General features: G+C 37.7%; 3 protein-coding genes across 6 annotated transcripts; all 3 read left to right on the forward strand.

The window, feature by feature from the left end:
* The first annotated feature begins 10,347 nt into the window (after positions 1-10,347).
* On the forward strand, positions 10,348-19,500 carry LOC110700042. 4 transcript variants are annotated; one of them, XM_021877537.1, is made up of 5 exons: positions 10,372-10,915; positions 15,751-15,987; positions 16,077-16,203; positions 19,020-19,202; positions 19,352-19,439. In XM_021877537.1, exons 2-5 carry the CDS (start codon positions 15,901-15,903, stop codon positions 19,405-19,407), a joined length of 453 nt encoding a protein of 150 aa, XP_021733229.1. In that variant the 5' UTR covers positions 10,372-10,915; positions 15,751-15,900; the 3' UTR covers positions 19,408-19,439. The 4 variants fall into 4 exon arrangements, with proteins under 4 accessions (XP_021733227.1, XP_021733226.1, XP_021733229.1 ...); XM_021877536.1 differs by having other exon boundaries at positions 10,381-10,915; positions 19,372-19,500; XM_021877535.1 differs by lacking the exons at positions 15,751-15,987; positions 16,077-16,203; positions 19,020-19,202; positions 19,352-19,439 and adding exons at positions 14,486-14,540; positions 14,631-15,167; positions 15,255-15,744 and having other exon boundaries at positions 10,348-10,915.
* Positions 11,856-13,349, forward strand: LOC110700108. Its single transcript, XM_021877596.1, has 2 exons — positions 11,856-12,579; positions 12,784-13,349. Exons 1-2 carry the CDS (start codon positions 11,856-11,858, stop codon positions 13,347-13,349), a joined length of 1,290 nt encoding a protein of 429 aa, XP_021733288.1.
* Positions 19,385-23,475, forward strand: LOC110700043 (CAP-Gly domain-containing linker protein 1-like). Its single transcript, XM_021877538.1, has 6 exons — positions 19,385-19,591; positions 19,705-19,920; positions 19,996-20,088; positions 20,927-21,040; positions 21,123-21,567; positions 23,153-23,475. Exons 2-5 carry the CDS (start codon positions 19,750-19,752, stop codon positions 21,564-21,566), a joined length of 822 nt encoding a protein of 273 aa, XP_021733230.1. The 5' UTR covers positions 19,385-19,591; positions 19,705-19,749; the 3' UTR covers position 21,567; positions 23,153-23,475.
* Positions 23,476-24,777: the final 1,302 nt, after the last annotated feature.

Below are 24,777 nucleotides of genomic sequence, written 5' to 3' on the forward strand. Positions count from 1 at the left end.
ACTTAGCAAACGGTAGTGGGCTGTGAATGGTAGTGAGGTCAGTAGCCGGACGGTGAATTAATTTGCCAAACCTTTGACACTTGTCACATTTTTTCACCATCTCCATTGCATCTGCTTCCAAAGTAGGCCAAAAGTAGCCCTGCCGCCTTGCCCTTTGAGCAAGCATCCTACCACCTACATGAGAAGCACAGAAACCAGAGTGAAGATCATCTAGTATCTCTCGTCCCTTTTCAGGAGTAACACACTTTAAGAAGGGTTGAAGGTACCCCCTCTTGTGAAGTTCTCCCTGTATCATTTCAAAACAGGAGGCTCGTTTTTTCAGTGCTGCCGCCTGTTGAGGATCATCCGGCAGTGTACCGTTTGTCAGATATGCCCTGATTGAATCCATCCAGGTTGAGCTTCTGTCTAGGATTCCAATAGGGTTTTCCTCGATGCTTCTCTTCTCCATTACTTCCCAAAAAACAGTTCGAGGAGTATCTGAGGAGGCGGATGATGCTAATTTTGACAGTGCATCTGCCTGGTTGTTTTCTGATCTCGGCACTTGGATCAGATGGAAATCCTCAAGGGAACCGACTGCTTGTCGGACCGCCTGTAAATACTTGATCATGGCCGGATGGGTTGCTTCGTATTCGCCATTGTACTGACTCACTATCAATTGTGAATCAGAACAGGCGTCTATTTTTCTTGCCCCTGCCGCCTTGCACATGCGGATCCCGGCTAGTAAAGCTTCATATTCTGCCTCATTGTTTGAAGCCTGAAAACTGAAGCGTAGAGCATACTCGAACCTGTCGCCCTCTGGAGATTGACATACGACGCCTGCTCCACAACCATTTGAAGTAGAGCTTCCGTCCACATATACCTTCCAGACTTGGTCTGGAACTTGAGAGTCAGGAGGACGAGTCATCTCTACAATAAAGTCAGCAAAGGCTTGCCCCTTCACTGCTTTTCTAGGCTCGAAAGTAACTTCGAGGCTCTGTATTTCTATGGCCCATTTGATCATTCGTCCTGACGACTCCATGATGGTAAGGGGCCGCTTGATTGGTTGGTCGGTATACACGACGACTGCATGTGCCAAAAAGTAGGGCTTCAATTTTTTAACAGCCATGAAGAGTGCAAGACCAAATTTCTCCACTAGGGGATACCTCAACTCGGCATTTTTCAGTACGTGACTGACAAAGTAGACCGGGAGCTGACAGCCGTCCCTTTCAGCAAGGAGCACAGCGCTTAACGCATGATCAGAAACAGCCAGGTACATGTAGAGATCTTCTTTGGGCAAAGGGCTGACCAGCCTCGGCAAGGAATGCAAGTGAACCTTTAATTTCTGGAAGGCGGCCTCGGCATCCGGCCCCCATTCGAACCTTGCCTTTTTCTTAATTGCCTGGAAAAAGTATAGGCATTTGTCGCCTGATCGGCTTAGGAATCTCCCCAAGGCCGCCAGACAACCTGTTAACTTCTGAACCTCTCGGACGGTACGAGGCGACTGCATGTCAATGACCGCCTGTACCTTCTCAGGGTTCGCCTCTATTCCTCTCTGATTGATAAGGAATCCGAGAAATTTCCCAGACTCAACTCCAAATACACATTTCTTGGGATTGAGCATGACATGGTGCCGCCTGAGTGTGGCGAAAGTTTCTCGGAGGTCCGCCAGATGATCTTTCTGAAGTTTAGTCTTGACAATCATATCATCAATATATGCCTCGACGTTTCTCCCAATCTGATCAAAGAACACTGTGTTTATCATTCGTTGGAAGGTAGCCGGGGCATTCTTAAGACCAAACGGCATGACCGTGTAACAGTATAATCCCTGATCAGTGACGAAGGCCGTCTTCTCCTGATCTTTCTTCCATAGAGGAATTTGATGGAAACCAGAATAGGCGTCCATAAAACTCATCAAGGCATGGCCGGCTGTTGAGTCGACCAGGTTATCAATTTTAGGCAGAGGGTAACTGTCTTTGGGGCACGCCTTGTTCAAGTCTGTGTAGTCTACACACATTCGCCAGGTGCCATTCGGCTTTTTAACAAGCACCACATTTGCAACCCAATCTGGGAAGTAACATTGTCGAATGAACCCTGCATCAAGTAATTTTTTGACTTCGGCGGCTGCCGCCTGACCTCTTTCTTCACCATGGTTCCGCTTCTTTTGCCGTACCGGCTTCTTTTTCGGATCCACAGCGAGTTTATGTACTGTCAGATCAGGACTAATGCCTGGCATTTCATGGACTTCAAATGCAAAGATGTCCTTGTATTCTTTCAACAGGTTGTGAAAGTCGTCACCAAGGTTTCTCAGAGCAGTCGTCCCAACTTTGACTGTTCGGTCAGGACGTGAGTCGTCTAATATCAGGTCCGCATGCTCACCAGCCGGCTGAGGGCGGAACTCATCCGGCCGCTCCTCTGCCAATGATTGCTATTTTCTTGCTTTTCTTGCGGACTCTGTCTGGGACGCCTTTCTCTTTTTGTCGCCTGTTTCTTGAACAGGCGCACTCTCCTTGACATTGTCAAGGTCTGTTCTTTCTCCACTTGATCCAGTGGCCATAACAGTGGGCTTGACATCCGAGAGATAGCACTCTCGGGCCATCCTCTGATCTCCCCTTAGGGAGCCGACTGTTCCATTATCCCTCTCAAACTTAAGCAGCATAAGAGACGGGATTATAACAGCCTTGGAATTATTCAGGGTTGGTCGACCCAGAATCATGTTGTAGGCCGAGAGTTCCTCTACTACTAGGAACCGGACTACCATGTGTCGTCCTTCCCCTTTTTCGCCCAGGCGAATGGGTAAATCTACTCGTCCCAGTGGGTGGACGACTCCTCCTCCAAACCCTATTAAAGGGTGGGAGGCCGGATGTATGCAGTCCGTCTGATATTTCAGTTTTGACAGACATTTGCTGCTGATGAGATCTGAGGAGCTCCCGGTATCTATGAGAATTCGGCCAACTCTCTGGTTGGCCACTTTACATTCAATAACGAGAGGGTCGTCATGCGGCCCCCTTACCCCTCCTAGATCCTCTTCAGTGATGACAATCTCAGGAAATGTATATTTGGACGGCCGTTCTTGGTGAACGGAATTTACATCTAACCGCCTTATATTATCTTTGTTGCCCCTAATAGTGGGGCCGCCTCCTGAGAAGCCGCCTGCAATGGTGTAGACGACTGCATCATCTGTATCAGAACTGTCAGCCTGTTGATTCTTTTTGGACGACTGCTTTTTTGAGGAAGTGTTCCCCGTAGGTTTCTTGACATAAGTGTCAAGATCACCTTGCTCAGCCAAGCGGTCTAGGTACCGCATGAGACTGATGCAGTCATTGGTGTGATGACCAACGTCATCATGATAAGCACAGATTTTATCTTGGTTCCGGTTGTTTGCAGAACCCTTCATGGGGAGCGGCTTCTCAATTGAGAACCGTCCCTTTATTTCTTTTAGGATAAACTGGTTATCCTTGTTAAACACATACTTTGGGGAGTATGGTTTGAATTCTTTTTTCTTTTTCTGGGCCGGCTGTTTAGAGGAATCAGCCGCCCAGACCTCTTTTCTTTTCTCATCTTTGTTGGACGACTGTTTCTGTCGTCCCTCTCTTTTGTCGAACCTTTTCCCGTCCGACTGTTTTATTGTACACAGATCAGTCGCCTGTATATAGGCTTCTGCTTCAATCAAGGCCTCTTGAAGAGTCGCCACCCTTTTTCGAACTAAATCAAATTTGAAGGTAGACTCGTCTTTGAGACCTCTAAAAAAGTCAGTATAAGCTACCTCATCCGGTAACCCTTGAATCTATATTCTCATCAGATTGAACCGCCTGATGTAAGAACGAAGCCCCTCCTTCTCGCCCTGCTGAATTGTTCCCAAATCAAGGGTCGTTTTCTTCGCAGGGATGTTCATAGCGAAGTTGGAGGCAAATAAGTAAGCAAGCGTCCTGAAGCTGTTTACACAACCAGTCGGCAGGTTGCCGAACCATTGCTGTGCAATTCCCTTGAGAGTCGCTGGGAAACACTTGCACCAAGTGGGATCATCCAACCCTTGAAGGTACATCAGGTTGGTGAATGCCATCAGGTGGTCTTCTGGGTTAGTAGTGCCGTCATAGGCGCCTACTAGAACATTTTTTACTTTGGCCGGCTGAGCGGCTTCAGTAATTTCCTTGGAGAAAGCCGATGGCTGTTCACCAAGTCTAAGCAGCCGTAGCTGCCAGTCCATAGGTTGGACGTTTTTTGCTGCAGGTCCACCAAATGGAGGTGGCTGCATAAAATACTGTTGTTGCGGCACAAATGGTAAGTTTGGTACCGCCTGGGCACTATGAAAGCCGGACTGACGGGAGGTGCCGCCTGACCGACTCTCATGGTACGACTGAGTATGCCTCATCGAGGCATTTCGCAAACTGTCTTGAAAATTTGAAGTAGAAGCCGACTCTGATAATCGGTCACTCTTCTTCTGCTCTAGCAGGAGCCGAGCATCTGTGAACGTTTGCTTTGACCCATCCGCCTGAATATGACGAACCGGTTTCCTATTTCCCGTAGGATAACGGAGTTTTGTGAAATCAAGAGCAGGTGGCTCTCGCTTCTTCGATTTAGGATGAGGAGTCGCCTCTCGCCCTTGAACTGGCTTCCTCTTCAGTGAAGTGGAAGGTTTCTTGGCCGACTGCTCTTTGACTGAAGCAGGCGGTTTTTTGTTGATCAACTCTTGAATCTCTCCCTTGAAGTCTCTCATGAAGGTCATGAGTTCGTTCCTTGTGATGGGAGCAGACCCATCAGTCGGCTGTTGCCGAGCAGGCGGTGCGCCTGCTGGCTCGCTTCCTGTTTGAAGATGCTCCCGTTCCCTCCTTTCGGTATGACGGGTACGTCGGGCCCTTAGGGTCCCGTCTGGAGCTGTATGAGTTTCAACTTCAAATTCACTTTCGGTATCATGGTCCGACTGAACTTGAGGATCGTCTAGGGGACGCCTCTCTTCAGGAGTCGGTACAGACTTGGATGCCATCTCTGAAGTACTCTCCCCACAGACGGCGCCAGATGTTTCGGGGTTTTCTGATGTCCTGCGGGAGAGTTACAATTCCGAGACTGGAACCGGACGCCTGTACCTGCAAAATAACGGAGACTCCTGAGAGCTCCGCCTCCAACGGTCAAGTTAGTACCTGATTAAGGAGTAATTAATACGGAAATTAAAGTAATAAGATCTCTCTAGGTGAGAGTGCTTAGTGTTGGTAATCTGCGTCGTTAGCGAGATTAGCCGGTTGTTGGTGTTCCGTAATATTTCTGTTCTTCTCTGCTTGATTTCTTGATCCTTTAACTAATGAGGATTAATTAAGTATTTATAGCCTTGAGAAGCGTGCCACTCTCTAGGTTTAAGGTAAACCTAGGGCTGATCGGGCCTCTAGACTGGATTGGGCCTTGATGGCCGGTTTTCCCATTTGGCATGGGTGGACACGTGGCGTGCCTCGATTGGTCCGTAGAGGACGTATCTGTGACTGACACGTGGCAGGCTCCTATTGGCCTTCGTGAAGGACACGTGGCGGAACCTGGTTGGTCCACTTGTCAGACGGTGATTGGTGGATAAAAATCCCCTAATCAAGTTGAATATTTATGTTTTATAATTTGTATATTCAATATTTATATTTATATATTTACTTTATACTATTACTTTAAAATTTAATGTTTATGATTTATTAGTAATTGGTATAATTTTATTTTTTTTTAATATGAATTTACAAATTGTAACAAAACGGGGAAAAAAGGCAAATTGGACTTTGGATGTGAATAATGCGTACTTTATATTATTATTACTTGAGTTGAGAAAATTGTACAATGATAACAATGATAAAAATCATACAATGATGGTATTAAACAAAAATTGGAAAATGATAAAATTGATATTTTTAAAATCGTACAATATACAATAATTGTCTATTCTTCTTCTCCTTCTTCTTGCTCGTCTTCGTCTTCGTCTTCGTCTTCGTCTTCGTCTTCGTCTTCGCCTTCGCCTTCAAGGTCATCGGCTAGTTGCATAGATTGGGAACTAGCCGAACCCGAACCGGAAGTGGAGGTTCCTTCTTCGTTGTCGTTGTGGTCGTAAGAACGGTCTTGTGAGCGATTTTCCGCATCCAACCAATCTTTGAAACACACGCACATTTCTAGTGTTTCGGGTTTTAGACTTGTTCTTCTATCGTCTAAAACCCTTCCGGATGCGCTGAAAGCTCGTTCGGAGGCGACGGAGGAAACTTGGATAGCAAGAATGTCTCGTGCCATTGCCGCCAAAGTTGGATGCTTCGAGCTTTGTTGTTTCCACCATGCAAGGAGGTCGAGGCTGTTTATCTCATCGTCGTCCATGCCTTTGGTGAAGTCGTAACTCAGGTACATCTGCAACTCCGAGACGTCGCTTTGCGTTCTCCTGATTGATAAATCACCTGAAAACCTTGAAATCAAGTTAGTAGCTTGTGAAAATAAATGTTTGGCCTTCTTACTTACGTTTTTGGATGGTTGGGAAGGCCCTGAGCGAGGAACGGTGCCATATTTGGCTTCATAGACTCTATATAAAGCAAAAAACTGATCCTTCACATTAGTCTTATAGTTTTCTACATCATCGTCAAGAAACATGCATTGAAAGTAAATGTCAACTAACATAAATGTGTTTTCATACTTTTGCCTAGGATCTAATATGGAAGCAAAAATATAAATCAAAGGAATCTGACTATAATATTTACGCCACTTTTTTTCCATTGCTGGAAGATACTGATCATAATCACTTTGATCGCGATGATCAGCGAAAAGTTGGGCGAGTAAGCATGCATTAGAAAGAAAGTTTTGAGCACAAGGATTGTAAACAGTAGAAAAACAATACGTCATGTTATATAATAACTGTAAAAATTGCATATATCTTTCACAGTTATTCCAATCATCATCATACAAAGCATTTTGTGGAAATTTTTGGTTGTAAAATAATGTTAACGGGCCCTTGTACTCAATTGCCTTTGTTAACATGTCATAGGTGGAATTCCACCTAGTTGGGCAATCGGTTCTTATTTTTATTACCCTTATCTTTTGTTGTTTTAGAAAACTCTTCCATTCTTGGTATCTCATGTTAGAGCTATTAATAGACATAATAGCATCTCTGATTTTGCTGTAGTATGGGCCAATTGCCCGAACTCCATCCTGTACACATAAGTTAAGTACATGGCAAACACATCTAGTATGAAGAGCTTCACCGTCTAATAGTACATCGGTTAAGTTTTGTTTGATAAGATTAGCTGTGTATGTCATAGAGGTTGCATTATCAAAAGTCATAGACATCATTTTATCTCGAAGGTTGTATTCGTCTATTGCTTGCATTAAATGGTGAGCAATGTTAATGCCGGTGTGTGGGTATTCCAGCATTTTGAAATGTATTATTCTTTTTTGTAACATCCATTGATCATCTACCCAATGGCAAGTCACACATAAATAGTGATATTTATAACCACTATCCCAAGAATCGGCTGTTAAAGATACTCTACAGTTAAGGTTACTCAATTCGGCTTGTAACCGGACTTTGTACTCTAGGAAATTTTTCATTGCGGCGGAACGAACGGTTTTCCTAGAGATTCTTTTATGTTGGGGTTGTAGTGCTTTGTTAATGTAGGTGTTGAATGCGTCACTTTCCGAGAAAAGAAAAGGTTGTTCGGCGTGTACTATCATTTTTCCTAGTTCATCCCTATCCCTCTCATAGTTGTATGTAAAGCCGTATGGATGGAATTGGGAAATTTTGGGCTGGGTTGGATCACTAGCTGGTTTTGCACAAGCTTTCATGTGTCTAGATAAGTGTCCCGTCCCGTTTTTGGTAACTGCCGTGAATACACTATTACATGTTTTACATTTTGCCCATTGTTCACCATCTTTACTTAGGACAAAATAACGCCATACCTCACTCCTTCGGTTTTTCAAAAGTAGCATCTCAGTTTCGGTTAACCATTCATGATGTGTGTATTGGTTAGTAGGGGGACTAGTGGGAGTGGCAGTAGAAGGGGTAGAACCGGAGGGAATTCGGGTACTTTCTTGGCTACCTTGGCTAGAACAATAGTTTTGTTGATTACCGATATAATTAGGTGGAAATTGGTATGGTGGTAGTGGAAATTGGTTTAGTGGTGGTGCTGGAAATCCCGACGTATTATATGGCTCATAGCCCGGGGGGAAGTAAATGGGGTCATTGGTTTGACTCGTAATTTGGGGGCTCGTTGTATTTGGTGGTTCCCTAGAACTACTACTACGGATAAGTCGGCCTTTCCCCCTAGACCTAGATGATGGGTTGTTCGATGCCATAATTAACAATTAATTTTTTAATAAAAAGTGGTTAACTATAATAATAATAATTAATAACAACAATTTTAACAATAAAAATATCAATAATAATAATTAATAACAACAACTATAACAATAACAATAACAACAAAAATAAATAATAACAACAATTGTAACAATAATAATAATTAATAACAACAATTATAACAACAACAATAACAATTAACAACAATAATAATTAAACAAGATTATTCTAATAATAACAATAAAACAATAATAAATTTAAGATTAGTTTAGATCTTACAACCGTGCTTCAACGCTCCACTAATTACGATTACGAACTTTTTAATTTTTTCCGATATTAGGAAAATAATTAGAGAATTTAAGAGAATAATTAGAGAATTTAAGAAAATAAGGATTATTAGAGATTTAGAGAATATAAGAGATAAGAAGAAGAGATTGTGATTTTGTGATTTGGGAATGAAATGGAGGTGAGTATTTATAGAATTTTTGGCAAAAAACTAGCCGTTTATAGCCGTTTAACTAGCCGTTGGCCCGCGGGCCGTGCCTGCGGGCCAGCACGGCGGGCCTTGCCCGTGCTCGTGCCGGGCCGTGCCTGGGAATTCTCCACCGTGTCCGTGGCACGGCCCGTGGCACGGAAGTCGAACTTCGTGCCGTGCCGTGCTTGACTTCGGGCCGTGCCGGGCTGCTCCGAACGGCGGGCCGTGCCGGGCGGCACGCGGGCCAACCCGGCCCGTGCCCAGGTTTAATCGTAACTTTAATTTGCTTACGAATGTTTTTATTTGATTAAATTATTATGTATTTATTAGATCTTAATCTCTTTGTAGATGTCGTATGTCTTTTATTTATGAACAATTATATATCACAAAAAGAAAAGATAGTGTACAACAAACATAGCATTCGAACATAGCATTCGATACACATGAATATATCTAAATGTTTTATTTAATAAATATAAGTTTAATCTGAAACAATTTAGTGCTCCGTAATAGAAATGAGCATAGTTTCAAAATTACATTACAATGATAATACAAGTACCTATATATATAAATTAAGCTAGACCGGAGACTATACTATTATATGAAATAATTAGAATGGGGTTGTTAAAACATGGATTAACAATAACCTAATATTACTCTAACAATATTGTTAATCAATTTTATGGGATTATTAAAATAATATTGGATCAAGGAATTCTATTATTAATTAAAGTTAAATTACTCTTTAACTCTTTCTTAGACTAAGGGCTTGTTCACATTTACTGAACTGAACTGAACTAAACTGAGCTGATTGGAGTTGAATTGAACTAAACTGAACTGAACTGATTGGATCTGAACTAAACTAAACTAATTTGAGTTGAAATGAATATTTTTTTGAGAATGAAGGAAATTTGAAGCTGAACTGAACTAAACGGATCAGATCTGAACTGAACTGAACTAAACTGATTGGAGCTGAAATGAACTAAAATGAAATTAAGCTGAAATGATAATCACACAATTTTATTTTTTTAAACTTGATTATTAAATAATGTAAGAAAACATAATTATACTTCAATTCTAAATATTCTAATATATATGGTTCTTGTTGGTCTCAACTATCAAGATAAAATGATATCAAACAAACGTTTCTAATGTAATTAACATGGTCTTACATCAATTACTTGTAACCCACAATAACTAGATCTAAAATTGACCCAAACACTCGTGTTGTCCACTCTAGTTACATGATAATGTAATAGTAAGTATTTATATACTCCGTAGTACATACTTTTATATTTCGAGAATACTTATTGTGGGGTTATTTATTCAAGGGATATCTGGTCAGTTAGGGGTTAGTTATTCATGGGTTACTTGGTTGGTTATAAGTAACTTATAATAGTAACCTTTGACCGACCAAGTAACTCTTTAAATAAGTAACCCCTGAATAAGTAATTTCTTTTTTTTATTTTATTTTTTTTATTAATAAGCACCTTTATAATATATATATATATATATATATATATATATATATATATATATATATATATATATATATATATATATATATATATATATATATATATACCACCTTCGATTTTTAATTAGTTGTAACTTTGAGGCATTATAATCGAAGCTAGTATAATTAATGAGTTATTACATTATGAATAATCATACATGTGTAATAAAAAAATAGAATTAAGCACTTAAAATTAAATTAAAAATAAAACAAACACATATCAACAAAACACAAAAAAGATTAAAAAGGACATAAGCTCATTATGTTATACACTTATACTGATACTTATATAAAGTATCACTTAATCTTAATTAACAAATAATGTAATTTGACTGTATTAAAAAAAAAAAAAAAAAGGTAGTTCACAGATTAGGTAGCTAATTACCCCAAACAAAAACAACTCACAAACACTAATCCCCCTCACAAATCCCAAAAAATTGATTAGGCGCCACTTTCTTTTTTAATTAGCCGCCTCTTATTAAATAATTTACCAAAACCACAAAATTCTCTTCAAAAATCAGAAACCTTCGCACTAATTTTTTTTTTCAGAAACCTTGTTTGCTTAAGAATCAAAACCGTTCTTTCGAAAGACCCTAATTCGAAGATTCGTCTAACGCTCAGAAGATCAATTCTTGGACAAAATTTCAAGGTTAGATCTATTAACTGTTCGTTTTTCTCATATGTTGTGTTTTAATGTGTGAATCAATGTCGATTTTAATTTAATTTTTCTAATACATATGTGGAAGAAATTGAATTACGTTGGATTCTAGTTGCTATGGTTGAACAGATTTGTTCTCGAATTTTTCTTTTATTTTTACAATTTCTGCTACAATTTGGTGTGGCTTAAGATTTTTGATCTTTAATTTTCATAATTTCGTATGGCAATTTTCATGATTTCATTTAATTTATTCTTTTTTTTTTGTGTGAAAAGTAATTACTTTGTATCTTTGATTATATTTTTTTTGTATAATCTGTTTTTTCTGATAATTTGTGTGCATGTGCTACTTAAATTAGTCTAATTTATGATATTAGTAAAATTAAATTAGCTAATATATGATATATTTGGTACTTGAGTTCAAATGCATTGCAACTATGCTATAGATCTTGACCAACATCTTGAGTTGATGAACTCAATCCTCCAATATACTTCGGACTTACAGTCCATAATGACAATATCTGAGGGGAAAAGAAAAAATCAAATTTCATAATCACATCATGTTAAAATCTGAAGCTGATGTTTCCAATAACGTCTTTATGTCGCTAGATATTTCATATTACCTCATTGTATGCCATATCATGTAGCTGGAAAAAACAATAAACTATGATAGTTGACATTAAAGGCCAATTTTTGTAGAAGGCTGAACCATGAATTTGAAGCTCCCTCTTTGGAATTTTGCAATTTTTCAGTGTCAGCAATATAAAAGTATGAGTGGTCAGAATAGGTAGTTTTCTTAAATAATGATAACCCTTCTTAACAAACACAGCCTTAAAGAAGTAAGACACAAAATATTATTAATTTTTTTTTTATTATTATTATTATCTCTTTTCAATTAACTAGCTCTCTTTGCATTCATAGCTTTTATTGTCACATGGATACTCTTGAGGTTCAAAAGAGGTTAGAGTGGATGAGGTGTGCTAATAGGACAGACAATCTATATATAAATGGAGTTAATTCCTTTCTTCAATTTGCTTTTGGTGACTTAGAAATGAATAGTGATTTAGGAGAGGAGGAAAAGAAGGTACCTTACCCTTGTAATCGATGCAACAATGGTCCACATAAAACAAGGGACGAAATTTACACCAACTTGATAGTGAATGGAATCGTGCAAGGTTATGTTCGTTGGATCTATCATGGAGAATTCAAACCCCCACAAAAGAAAAGTAGAAATGATTTGGGAGATAGTGCTCGTGATGATATATATAGAATGATCCATGACAGGTTTAGTCCCGGAGTTTCTAATAATGATGACATAGATGATATGTTAGATGCTGAGCAACAACCTAAGGAGTTTGATCAACCTAGATATAAAAAGGATACAAAAGAGGCAAAAATGTTTGAAAATTTGATGAGAGATGCTCAACAAACTCTATACCCCGGGTGTAATGAATTTTCTAAATTGTCATTCATTTTGAAGTTATTCCAAATCAAATGTATGGATGGCATGACTAATAAAGCTTTTACTAGTATGCTTCATATGTTCAAAAATGCTTTGCCTAAAGGTGCTGATTTGCCATCTAATTATTATGAAGCACGTAAGATGATTACTAATCTTGGTTTCGATTATGAAAAAATAGAAGCATGTGAAAATGATTGTGTGCTATTTTAGAAAGAGAATTCTAACCTTGAAAAGCGTTCCATATGCGATACTAAGCGTGATAAAGCTTCTCCTAAAGTGTTACGCTATTTCCCACTAACTTCGAGGTTGCAAAGGCTATTCATGTCGTCCAAAACAGCAAATGAGATGAGGTGGCACTCTGTTAAACGAGAAGATGACTGAGTACTTAGACACCCAGCAGATAGTGAAGCTTGGAAGCATTTAGATAAAGAATATCCTACTTTTTCTGCGGAGACTCGTAACGTTAGGTTGGGTTTAGCAAGTGATGGATTCAATCCATTTGGCGGGCTTAGAAGTGACTATAGTATATGGCCAGTAGTGGTTGTTGTGTACAATCTCCCTCCATGGATGTGTATGAAACAACCTCACACAATACTATCTTTGTTAATTCCAGGGAAAAGTGGACCCGAAAATAACATTGATGTGTATTTGCAACCATTAATCGAGGAGTTAAAAGATTTGTGGGAAACTGGAGCTCAGACTTATGATGCTTCAAGGAATGAGTACTTTCAAATGTGTGCTTCATTGTTATGGACCATAAATGATTTTCCTGCGCATGCAAAAGACAATCGTCAATTTCTACCTACCGATCATAAATGGAGAGATAATAAATCCTTTAACGGGAAAGTAGAAAAAAGAGGTCCTCCTAGGAAATTATCTTCCAATGAGATTTTAGAACAACTAGAGGACCTTGAAGGCATGAAATTTGGTAAAACAATGAAATTGCCAAAGAGGGATGATAATTAGAAGAAGAAAAGCATTTTTTTTTAATTGTTGTATTGGAGTAACCTCTTACTTCGTCACAATCTTGATGTCATGCATATTGAAAAAAATGTGCTTGACAATATTCTTGGTACATTGCTAGATATTGATGGGAAGTCAAAAGACAATCTAAAGGCTAGACATGATTTAAAGCATTTAAAGGTTATGAAACATCTTGCTCCTACATTAAGAGATGGAAAGTGGCATATTCCTCCGGCACTATACACCTTGTCTAAGGCACAAAAGGAAAAAGTGTGTAAGTTTTTAGAGAATTTAAAGGTTCCCGATGGATATTCTTCTAACATTTCTAAATGCATAAACCTCGATAAGCGTAAAATTTATGGTCTAAAGACCCATGTGCTTATGGAACAACTATTGCCATTGCAATTCGTGGGGTGTCCATACCCAAAGAATACGATGTGATAGTGAAGTTGAGTACATTTTTCAAGGACTTGTGTTCAAAGACATTGAAAGTGAAAGATTTGGAAAATCTTGAACGTGAAATTGTAGTCACCTTTTGTGAAATGGAGAAAATATTTCTTCCATCTTTTTTCACCATCATGGTCCACTTGTTTCTTCACCTAGCTACGGAAGCTAAAATTGGTGGACCAGTACAATATCGTTGGATGTATCCGATAGAAAGGTACTTATGCATTTCAAATTTGATTTAATAATTTTTATTAACTAAGTCAACTTTTTTTTCTTTATTAAAAATTTTATTTTTGTAGGCTCTTACGTAGATTTAAATGCTATGTTCGCAATAAAAGTAGGCCAGAGGGTTCCATCGCGGAAGGTTACATCATTGAGGAGTGCATGTACTTTTGTTCAAAATACTTGAATGAAATCGAGACAAAATTTAATCAACCTGAGAGGAATGATGATGCGGAAAATGATGACTACAAGGGTCTATCAATTTTTGCATCGTCTGGTGTTCCTTTAGGGAAGGCTAAATGTAGGTCTCTTAGTGAAGAAGAGTTAACACAAGTTCGAGAATATGTACTTAAGAATTATGATGAAGCACAAACTTATTTAGAGTATGATATTTTTCTTTTCTATTTATAAAAAACTTCAAGTATACTTTCCCATGATTATTTTATAACAACTATTCTTTTGAATTTCAGTGAATATGAAGAGTCCACATCAAACAAAAATTTAGTTGATTGGTTTCGTGACCGGGTATTTTTTAAAATCAACTGTAGTTATTTTTTAATTACAAGTGTAGTACTAGTCTAATTTTTAATTAGCTAATATTCTATTTATTGTTAGGTCATCGATTTGCCTAATGATTGCAATGACCAAGTGGTGAAAGATTTGAAAACATTGGCTTTAGGTCCTTTGAATTGGTTCAATGCTTCAATGGGATTCTTGCAAATGGATTCAGATTCCACACAAAGAATACAGAAATGAAAAGGGTACACCAAAATAGTGGTGTTACAGTGAAAGACATTGCTAGGAATATGGAAAAAGATTACTACAGGATTCTCACTAACATACTTGAGATACAATATTTAGATGGAAAGCGTGTGGTTTTGTTTCATTGTGATTGGTGGGATGTCAATAGGGTAGGAAGAGGTGTCAAAGTTGACAAACATGGCAATGTGAGTGTCAATAGTCTTTGTTCATTGCGTACCAAAGAACCCTTTGTGCTCATGTCTCAAGCTCAACAAGTCTTCTATGTTAGTGACGGACTTGATCCCGATTGGCTTGTTGTTGTGAAGACCCACCCAAGGCATCACTATAATTTTGTAGAAAAGGAAGGGACTGAAAGTGAAGAAGATGCATTGCAACAACTACAATCTGAAGGTGCTCATATCTCAAGCTCAAGTAATTTGCAAGAGACTTATGATCCATTTGTTGAAATAAGAGATGATATTGGTGAAATGATTGTAGATGCTACCAAGGAAAATCAACCCAAAGATCTAAATGATATGGACTTACAAACATTAGATGACGACGATTTGCTAGAGGATGATGATGAGGATGCCAGTGAGAGTGACCAAGAGAGCGACGATGATGATATTGATATTGCTTAATTTTTTTTTTCTTTTTGTTTTTTTTAGCATGAATTGTATGTGTTGATACATATATTCATGGATTCCTGAAAAACCTTTGTAGTTATAATTACTTATTTTTTCACACTTTGCAATCGTGTTTTTATTGGCTTATTTGAATAGATATATGTCAGGATTTTTTGTTTTATGCACAGTTATTGGTAAATGGCTTGTAGTATTTGACAGTAATTGTACACCATGTGTATAGTAGCTGGCAGCAGCTTTGCATTAGGGATGCAGTGGATGGTAGTAAATTAGATTTAGGCACTCAATGTGCATTAAAATTCTATTGTAAAATTGTCTAACCCTATTTGTTTTTTACTTTGTAAATGCAGATGAATGAGTATGAGAAAAGAGGCTTCTTAAAATAGCAGCCAACAAAAACAGTCTTAAATCGTTGGGCATAAAAAGAATCGCATCTTCTTTGACAAGCTTGGTTGAAGGGACAAAAAAAAAAGAAAAAAAAAGGAAAAAAAAATGCTGGCATGGAAGATGATGGATATGTTCCCACTAATGATGAGCTTGAGGATCAGGAACGTGAAATAGAACCTCAAATCAGGTTTACAAGAAAGGTATAATATGAACTAATAAGTATGATTTATTTAGTTTTTCAACCAACCTCTATAGTTCTGGCAATTTTTTGTTAATTAATTTTTATCAGGCTAACATAAGACATTTAAGAGAAGGAAACAAAAAAGGCAATTTCATTCCACCAAACTCAGTGGCAAAGTTTCTTAAGACGAACAAGAAAGCACAAAACACAATGGCCATGGATATCTTAGAAAAAGGTACTTCATTATTCTTGATTTTGGTTTCTAGCTTATTACTGTCAGTTTGATCTTATTAGGTTCCTTAGTTGCTGTTTTGCTTTCAAAATGTTATATTAGGTAAAAGTGATGTGAACTCTCTTATTGAAATTTGCTGGTAAATAGAACTATAATTTAGCTTTAGTTTGGTATAGGAATGAGTGTGCTGCAAGCAGGTAGGGGAAAGGGGCAGGTGCTTGTGAAGAGAGTGGGTAGGTGCATGTGTAGACAGGGGGGAGTTGTAGGTTCGAGGGTCCCTGAAAATTGAAATCACTCTCACTATTATGGCATAACATAACAGAGCAGAGGCTCAAAATAGTAACAATGAAATGTTAATAGATTAGACATACATGCTTCTGTCCATGAATGCATTCATAAGAAGAAAGTACGAGTAAAAAATTTTAAAATGCAATCTAGCTAGTGAAATCAGTCCTCGAAAACGCATCAAGCATCATATTCATTGATGAAACTGATTAACTTTTTGATCGCTAATGATCGATTAAACGAGTAACTCAAAAGACATGCTTGTCAACCCCACCCTAATTAAAATAACAACTGCAGAAATTAAGCATTCTATTGAACATAAACATTACAATTAAGGTATCAAATGAACTTAGAAAGCAATCATAAATAAAAAAAAATTACTGAAAACCCAACAAAAGCAATTACAAATTTAGTGAATTGGGTTTATGCTATAGACTCAGGGCTCACACAGATTAATCAACAAGCACAGAAAACAGAGGAAGCTCGAAGGCTGTCTGATTAATTTCTGAAGAAAACAATTACAACTACTAGGCTGATGCTACTACAATAAAGATGGAAGCTTGGAGGCTACTCTACTATTATGCTACTCTATAATTAACATCAGAAATCTCATGACTCAGTCTTCCTATTTTTTGTCCTTAAATACTAGGCATCCCTGTCACCCTCATGTAACCTAGCACACAAATTGTACTATTCTGCCAAAACGGCTAATACACAATCAAATTCCTTTACCACACTGCATAGTGGAATAATATTAATCAATTTGTCCTCTTTTGCTGCCTTGGGATCTTTTTTGTTGTTTTCATTGCTGACTAGTTTCTGTCTTCTTGCGCCTCCTTGAATAAACTTGAATAGGTGGAGTAGTGCTGGGCTGATTCATTGCAGTTTAATTAATCTTACTAATTCCCAGGAAGCATAATGCACAGGACCTACAAAAAAAAATGGAAAACGATTAAGTAGAAATCTTGGGAAAAAAAAAGTAGAACTAACTAGAAAATATGGCAAAAGATTATGCAGATATCTTCACTAGAACCTAGAAAAATACAAAAAAATAATGGCAAAATAACAACAAGAACCTAGAAAAATACAGAAAAATACAGCAAAATAATGGCAAAATAAGAGCTGCTGGCAGGAACACCAGCAGGCTGGCTGTGGTCAGTGCTGTCCATCACAAGCTGGTTGCAGACTGCACTGTTCCCAGTAGACGCAGCAGCCCCTGTGGTGTTCGTGGCAGCATTGGCAGCCTCTGTGACCTCTAAAACAGCCTCTAAATCCTCCAAAAAATCCAAATCAACACCCACATTATCCCCCGGAGCTTGCATTATAGTTTCGGATCCTTTCTGTAGTATTGTTTATACTAGACACATAATATCTATACTTAATATTTTTGTAAAAGGTTTTATTTTTCCCTTTTTGTGGATGATAAATGGAAATATGGACACATAATAGAAATTAGCTTAGACACTTTGGAGGGCCTGTAAGGGCTTCTTTGCAGTTTGAGAAAGGCTACATTATATGCATTTTCTCTCTAACGCGGTGTGTGTGACTGTGGGAATGGTATTGAGTCTACTCTACATGCTACATTTGAATGTTTTGGATAATGAGTATCCCCTTGTCGGTTAGGGTGAAATGTACCAAACTTTTTTATTTTCTCTGTCTCAGATGTGTGTCACTGTGCTATGAATGAATGGACTCTAGTCCTTTTGTATGGCTCGCCTTACCTTGAGTTGCGTTCTGCTGTCTGGAACCAGGTTAATACCATGTTCCATTGTTTACCCCCTAATATTCTTGTTCAGGGTGATTTTAATCACCTTGATTCGTTATCTCAGAAGTTAGGTGGATCTAAGCGATTACAGGGTCACCACTCATTGTTGACACTTAGGCACCAGTGGAGCCTCAGTAACATACCATCTAAAGGGGTGGCTTTTTTTTTTTTTTTTTTTTTTTTTTTATTATTACTTTTGCCAAAAGGTGCTTGTTTAGCTCAATGATGTTGCTTGTGTAAGCGTGTGTATTCATGGATTTCTATTAGTAGCTTTTGTTTCACTTAACAGTGTCTCGTATTCGATTTGTTTCCGAAACTTGTATATATGTAACTCAATTTATTTGATAGTAGAATGCAGTCGTTATGTTGTTGCTTCCCTAGTATTTCCCTCTGTTGCTACCCTGCTATTTCATCCCTTCCTGTTTTTGTGATAAAACTGCTGCTGGCCACTTGTTGTCGCACTACTGTGTGCTTGTTGTACTTGATTCGAATCATAAATTAAAAGCTGAGAGATGATGATGTTCATTACGTTAATCGAATTAATATACAAGTGAATTGTTATGGCTAGTGTTGCTTTATTGCTTAATTTTCCTGCAAATTTATACCTGCAAATAGAAGAACCTTACATCTAAGAATTTTATCTTGGACATAAAACCTTAGCAGCACCAATATCTATTTTAAACAAAAATTAGAAACAGTAGTTATTACATACAATAATCTATTTTAAAATGCAATCTAGCTAGTGATTTTATTCTATACATGTAAACAGAAAACGATGAAGAAATTGGAGAAACAAGGGAGAATAATAACACCGCTGAGGGGGGCTATGATGAGGAAGGACGACAGATTGGTCAACCACTTGAACTTGAAGATGCATCTTTAGATACTGAACCATTGAACGAAAAAGAACTCATGACTGTACCAGAGAATGAGGACCTTAACATTTCATCAGGTTTGACTTTATTATCCCTTAAATATATATATATATATATATATATATATATATATATATATATATATATATATATATATATATATATATATATATATATATATATATATATGCCAATATGCTTCAAGTCATGTTAATTCACTACCCAGTGAGCTTATGCTTGATACAGGTGCTGCTAAAAAAAAAGAGGAACGGTATATTGTAGAAAGCTTACCCTGTTACCTCCTGGGGAAAAACTGAATGTGGAGTTTGACGATGATGGTGTGGCTATTGGTGATAATGCTTCATTATTTTCTTTCTTCTTGGGTCAACAAGTTCGAAATAAACAAGTTAAATGTTGGGACGATTATAAATCTGAAACATTAGACCATTTGTGGGCTTGCATCACGGTAATATGTTATCATAATAAACATGTTTATGGGGTTTTTCTTTCTCTTATTAACAATGAAACATTGTCAACTTGATGTATGAGCAATAATTAATTTATCTTTGTCTTTTGCAGGAGAAGTGGTCATTTGATGACCCTGAAAACAGGCGGGAGTGTGTTATGAAACATGCACAACGTTTATTCAGAGGTGCTAGGAGCAAATTGAAATCAAAGTACTTTAATGATAAAAACTTGAAAACAAAAGAAGAACGTCTCAAAAATAAGCCTAGTCATCTGACTAAAGTGGAATGGAAGTTCTTGGTTGACTATTGGAGTGAAGAGGCGGTTATGGTAAAATACACAGATAGTATATCTTTATTCTTATATAATTAACGTATATTATTGATTAAATCCTTTTTATTGTAGGAGAAGAGAAAAAAAGCAAGTGAAAGTAGGGCACAACAGAAGATGCCTCACTATAATGGCACTAAAAGCTTCGGTCGCACTAGACAAGAAATTGTATGTAATAACTACTCTTTCTAATTTTAACTTTTTGATTCTTGCCATATATAGGACTACAATACTCTATGATGTCACATCAAGCCTTAATTACTACCTTTACTACATTCTATCATTTTCCAAAAAGCTCAAAAGGCTACACTAAATAAACTAATGAGACAAGCATCTGTTGCAGTTGTAAGCGGTTAGTGTTGCAGGCTGTTGTGGGTGGAGAGTGCTCCCCTGCTGTTGCTGCATTTTCTATGACCTGCACACAAGCCCTGCTTGTACACTAGCCCCCTCCCTTCCTGCATACCAGCCCCCTCCCCCTCCCTACCTGCACACTTGCCCCGACCCCCTCCTGCCACATGCCACCTGCCTGCACATACCTGCATCCCATCCCTACTTGCACACCAGCCCCCCTTCCCTGGATTTCCTACACACCAACCTAGTCCTTTCATACATAACAACCCCCACTCCCTCCTACCACTTACTTGCCTGCCTGCTTGTACACTAGCCCCCCTCGCCCTAGCATTCCTGCACACCACGTCACCACCCACGCCCCCCTTCCCTGGCATTCCTGCACACCACGTCACCACCCACGCCCCCCTTCCCTAGCATTCCTGCACACCACCCGCGCCCCTTTCCTGCACACACCTAATTATTATTTTTTTTTTATTTTTTTTATTAGCTGAATTTTGGACACATGGAAAATTAAATTCTGTTGGACATAACTAAATGTCATTAGCTTCCAAACCACTAAAAATTTTACGAAGTAATTCTCGTACTTATTCAAAATATGCAAACGTACAATAATTAGGAGTGTAATTTGATTCTAAAAACTCTGTAATGTTTGTAGAAGAAGAAGAATGGCGGGAAGTGTTCTCGAGTTGATGTATTGGTTGCAACTCGTACAAGAAAATCTGAGAAGGCTGTGAATGCAATCAATTTGGCAAATAACACTCATGCAGTAGTAAGTTTATAAGTTTTATGTTTGTTATTTTCCATTTAACATTTACCATCTTATCTTCTAACTTAATATTGTTTATTCATAGGATGAGATAAACAAATTAAAGGAACAAAGAGAGCAAGGTCTTAATGAGAAAATAGATGAGCAAATTATTCAGGATGTGCTTGGCAAAGATACACATGGGTATTTGAAAGCTCATGGACCTGGTAGAAGTATTACGCAACATTTTAAAGTAAATCCCTCTCGAATTGATCTTACTCAAGAGGTGAATGAAGTTAAAAAGAAAGCAGATCAAGCAATTGAAGATGCAAGAAAAGAAGCTGAAAATGCTAGAACAGAAGCAGAACAGGCTAAATTAGAAGCTGAACAAGCCAAAAAAGAGGCGGAAGCTGTTAAGAATGACGTGGACAGAAAAATTGCTGATAATAATGCAGTTTGGGAGAAGAAGTTTAGTCAACTTCTGGATTTTCTTGGAGCAGGAAGTTCATTAGATTCTGATGATTTAGGAAGTCAAGGTTCAAAGGAATGAAGTAAGTAATGCTATCTTCACCTGTTATACATTATTCATTGGTGCATGATTCATCTTAGATATAAGTTTAAGATCATACGCCTATATGGTAGTGGTAATCATATTAGCGGGTAATTTTATGAGTAATGACCATAAGATGCGCCTGATTTATTGTTTAGAAACATATCACTACAGCAACAACAATAATAAAGCAAATTCAGTGCTTGGAGTTACCAATATGCCAATAAGCGCAATGTAAGGACTGAAATCACTCAGCAAGTGATGGTCCTGAGAATTGTAACTAATAAGAAAAAGAGTAAATCATCATAATGGTAAAAAAAATTGAGAAATTTTGGCAACGAAAGCAAGTAGTGATCGATAGCAAACCTAAAACAGAACTGCAAGCCCTGTTAGTGAACAACCTAAGCAAAGACCGGCTGCTGAAACCTACAAGTCATGAGCACATGATCTTAATGATCAAGTAATACAATTTGATATATAGTTCACTATACTAACCATTATAAGAGGCCGCCTCCCACATTTATCCATCAAAATTATACCGAAAGCCACACTTGGGAGCTGCAAACAAAAGATTATTTGTTACTTTCGAATTTACATCAGTAATACTTTGATTAGTAGCTAACATCTATCAAAGTTGAAGAACCTGGAATAAGGCCAGTGCCATTGTTCCTAGTTTTACTGAAAATCCTGCTCAAAACCAACAGAATAAACCTTCAATGCTTAAATTATTCTATCTTGTTGCCCGTGGTGGCAAACCTTAATTAATATATTTGTCGTTGTTGCCAATGCTGCCACACTTTCACCATTTTTATCGTAGACCTTTGTGACAATGTGGGTTTTTGTAAAGTAGGAAGCATGTTTAATATTTTTTCTTGGAACATCTCCTTTGTTTTCGAAGGAAGACTTGATTAGTGTTGGGGGGCGTTTGAAAATTACCAAAATTGTCAGATTTACCCATTTACATTATAAAAGAGGATGGCCTTCCCTTTTCAGATTGGTATGTGTTCAGCATTTTATGCGTTAAATTATCTATGATGGCAGCAATCGATGTTGTCTTCTTTCTTGCAGCTTATTTAATATCCTATATTTGTAACCATCTTAGAGAGTTTGCCTGATAGATTCCATGTTATTTGAAAATATAATGCTCAACTGTTATAGACAACTGATAACAATGAGCGTTTATGTAATCAGGTTTCTACACCAGAAGCCTGTCATACTAATGCACTTCTAAGTATGCCTTAACTGCAATAATGCAATTGAAATTTCTGTTTGTTGGTTGTGGAAGATAAAAGTGACTCCTTGGTTAATACATAGGGGAAAAACCCCTATAAGGCTACGATACATCTGGTTCTTCCCTGCCAATAACGAAGGCACTCATCTAAAGTGAAGCCGAATGCCATGATAGCAGCAGTAGTTAGACATTAAAGAATTTTGCCATGTGCGAGTTGTTATAATTTATGAGCTTAAAGTAAATTGTTCTATATTTTGTGTCAATTTGACTTTTTCATTTTGAAAACATATCCTTTTTTTGGTGCTCTTTTTGAAAAAAATATTAACTTGATCATTTATCTATTTATTTATTGTAGGTAACAAGGAGCGGAGCACAAACATATTGTCACATTGTACATATATATAGAGTATAGATTGTTCTTCAGCAAAACGATTTGAGTGTTTTATTTTTTATTTATTTTAGTAAGAGTGAGCTAGAGATGAGACATTGAGACAATTGATTTCTAGTATGTTTGTATATATGGATATCGAATTCAAGTATGTTTGAATGAAAGGGATTCCAAGACATAATATCACCTTTTTAATGTTATATATCGATTTCAAGAATGACAAATATGACATATTTGAGAAAAACTCCATCTTTAATATTCAGTTATGCGTATACCATAAATGCTGCAACAAATTAAAGCTTATGCCCATTGAAATTATTAGCCACGATAGTCATTAGTGTAAAATGATATTATTTTTCACGATAGTAATGTGGCAATGGATTTATTTGCCACGATATTATTTGTGGCAAATAAATAATTAGCTACAGTATATTGCGGCGATAAAGTTTATTAGCCACGGTAATATTTGTGGCAAAGAAGACTACTGGTCACGGTAATGTTTGTGGCAACTAAGTTTATTAGCCACAGTAGAATTTGTGGCAGAACTTGTTAGCCACATTAATATTCGTGGCAAGGGAATTTGTTTGCCACGTTACATACTCGTGGCACAAAATTCAAAATTTGCCACGACATCCATTTTTCCGTGGCTAATTTCCTAGCCATGGCCTCTTGTGTCACAGGAGTAAATTTAAAAATTCCCGTGGCTACACTACATTGCCACGAGAATTTTAAACTTGTGCCACGATTTTACTCGTGGACAAAGGTGAATTTGTTGTAGTGTATGGATTGGTATCACACTACTAAGAGGGGATGAATTAATGAACATTGAATAAATTGATACACTACAATGTGAAAAGCAAAAATAAAATTAAATTAGTTTTTTCAACATATAAGAAGCAGCTAAATGGCAAGATATCATATAGGGTTCTTTTGCTACATACTAGCTGCATAGCTGCCTGGTTTCCAGCAGTAAGTGCTTTGCAATGCCATATCTTAATGCTATTCCCTCCTAAATTCCCCAACAAAAGAGCAACCTTGACTTCTTTCTTCTGAAGAACATCATCGAACTTGTTAAGAGGCAAGCTTGACACACAAATGAGCAGTGTACACATGTTTAAGCATCAAAAACATAAACCTGGGACAGTCTTTTATTAGAGGCCAAAGAACTCAAGAACCATCCAACCCTTCTGTAGGGAATAATTTCAAGCGTTAAACCCCTAGCTTGAACCCCACTTTGATCATACACTAAAGTACGGTGGCGTCCAAAAGGGAAGAAGATAGAGCAAAAGAGTCGCCAACAAGTTTTAGGAACTTGTATACCGTTCACGAGGTGAAGGTTACACCCCTTAACGATCCAAGAGATCGTCAACTCCATAAGGTCTAGAACCAAATAAGGGTTTGGGGATGATGGTACAAATCCAACCTAAAAGAGATTGAACCTGCCCTAATAACAGGCCTCTACTTTATTCTGATCGTATTCATGTGCGCTTTTTAATTAACATGCAATCATTATGATTAACCCTAAACCTGTTTATTAATGTTGGTTGAATATAATGCAAAAATAAATCTATTATTGGTGATCACTTGAATTA

This window comes from Chenopodium quinoa, unplaced genomic scaffold (assembly GCF_001683475.1).
Source record: "Chenopodium quinoa cultivar QQ74 unplaced genomic scaffold, ASM168347v1, whole genome shotgun sequence".
Taxonomy (NCBI): Eukaryota; Viridiplantae; Streptophyta; class Magnoliopsida; order Caryophyllales; family Amaranthaceae; genus Chenopodium; species Chenopodium quinoa.

Coding starts and splice junctions, on each gene's coding strand:
- LOC110700108 (XM_021877596.1), top strand. CDS start 11,856: ATGGATACTCTTGAGGTTCAAAAGAGGTTAGAGTGGATGAGGTGTGCT. Junction 12,580..12,783: donor AGAAGCATGTGAAAATGATT/GTGTGCTATTTT, acceptor GACACCCAGCAG/ATAGTGAAGCTTGGAAGCAT.
- LOC110700042 (XM_021877534.1), top strand. CDS start 14,768: ATGAAAAGGGTACACCAAAATAGTGGTGTTACAGTGAAAGACATTGCT.
- LOC110700043 (XM_021877538.1), top strand. CDS start 19,750: ATGAAACATGCACAACGTTTATTCAGAGGTGCTAGGAGCAAATTGAAA. Junction 19,921..19,995: donor GGAGTGAAGAGGCGGTTATG/GTAAAATACACA, acceptor TTTTTATTGTAG/GAGAAGAGAAAAAAAGCAAG. Junction 20,089..20,926: donor GTCGCACTAGACAAGAAATT/GTATGTAATAAC, acceptor TAATGTTTGTAG/AAGAAGAAGAATGGCGGGAA.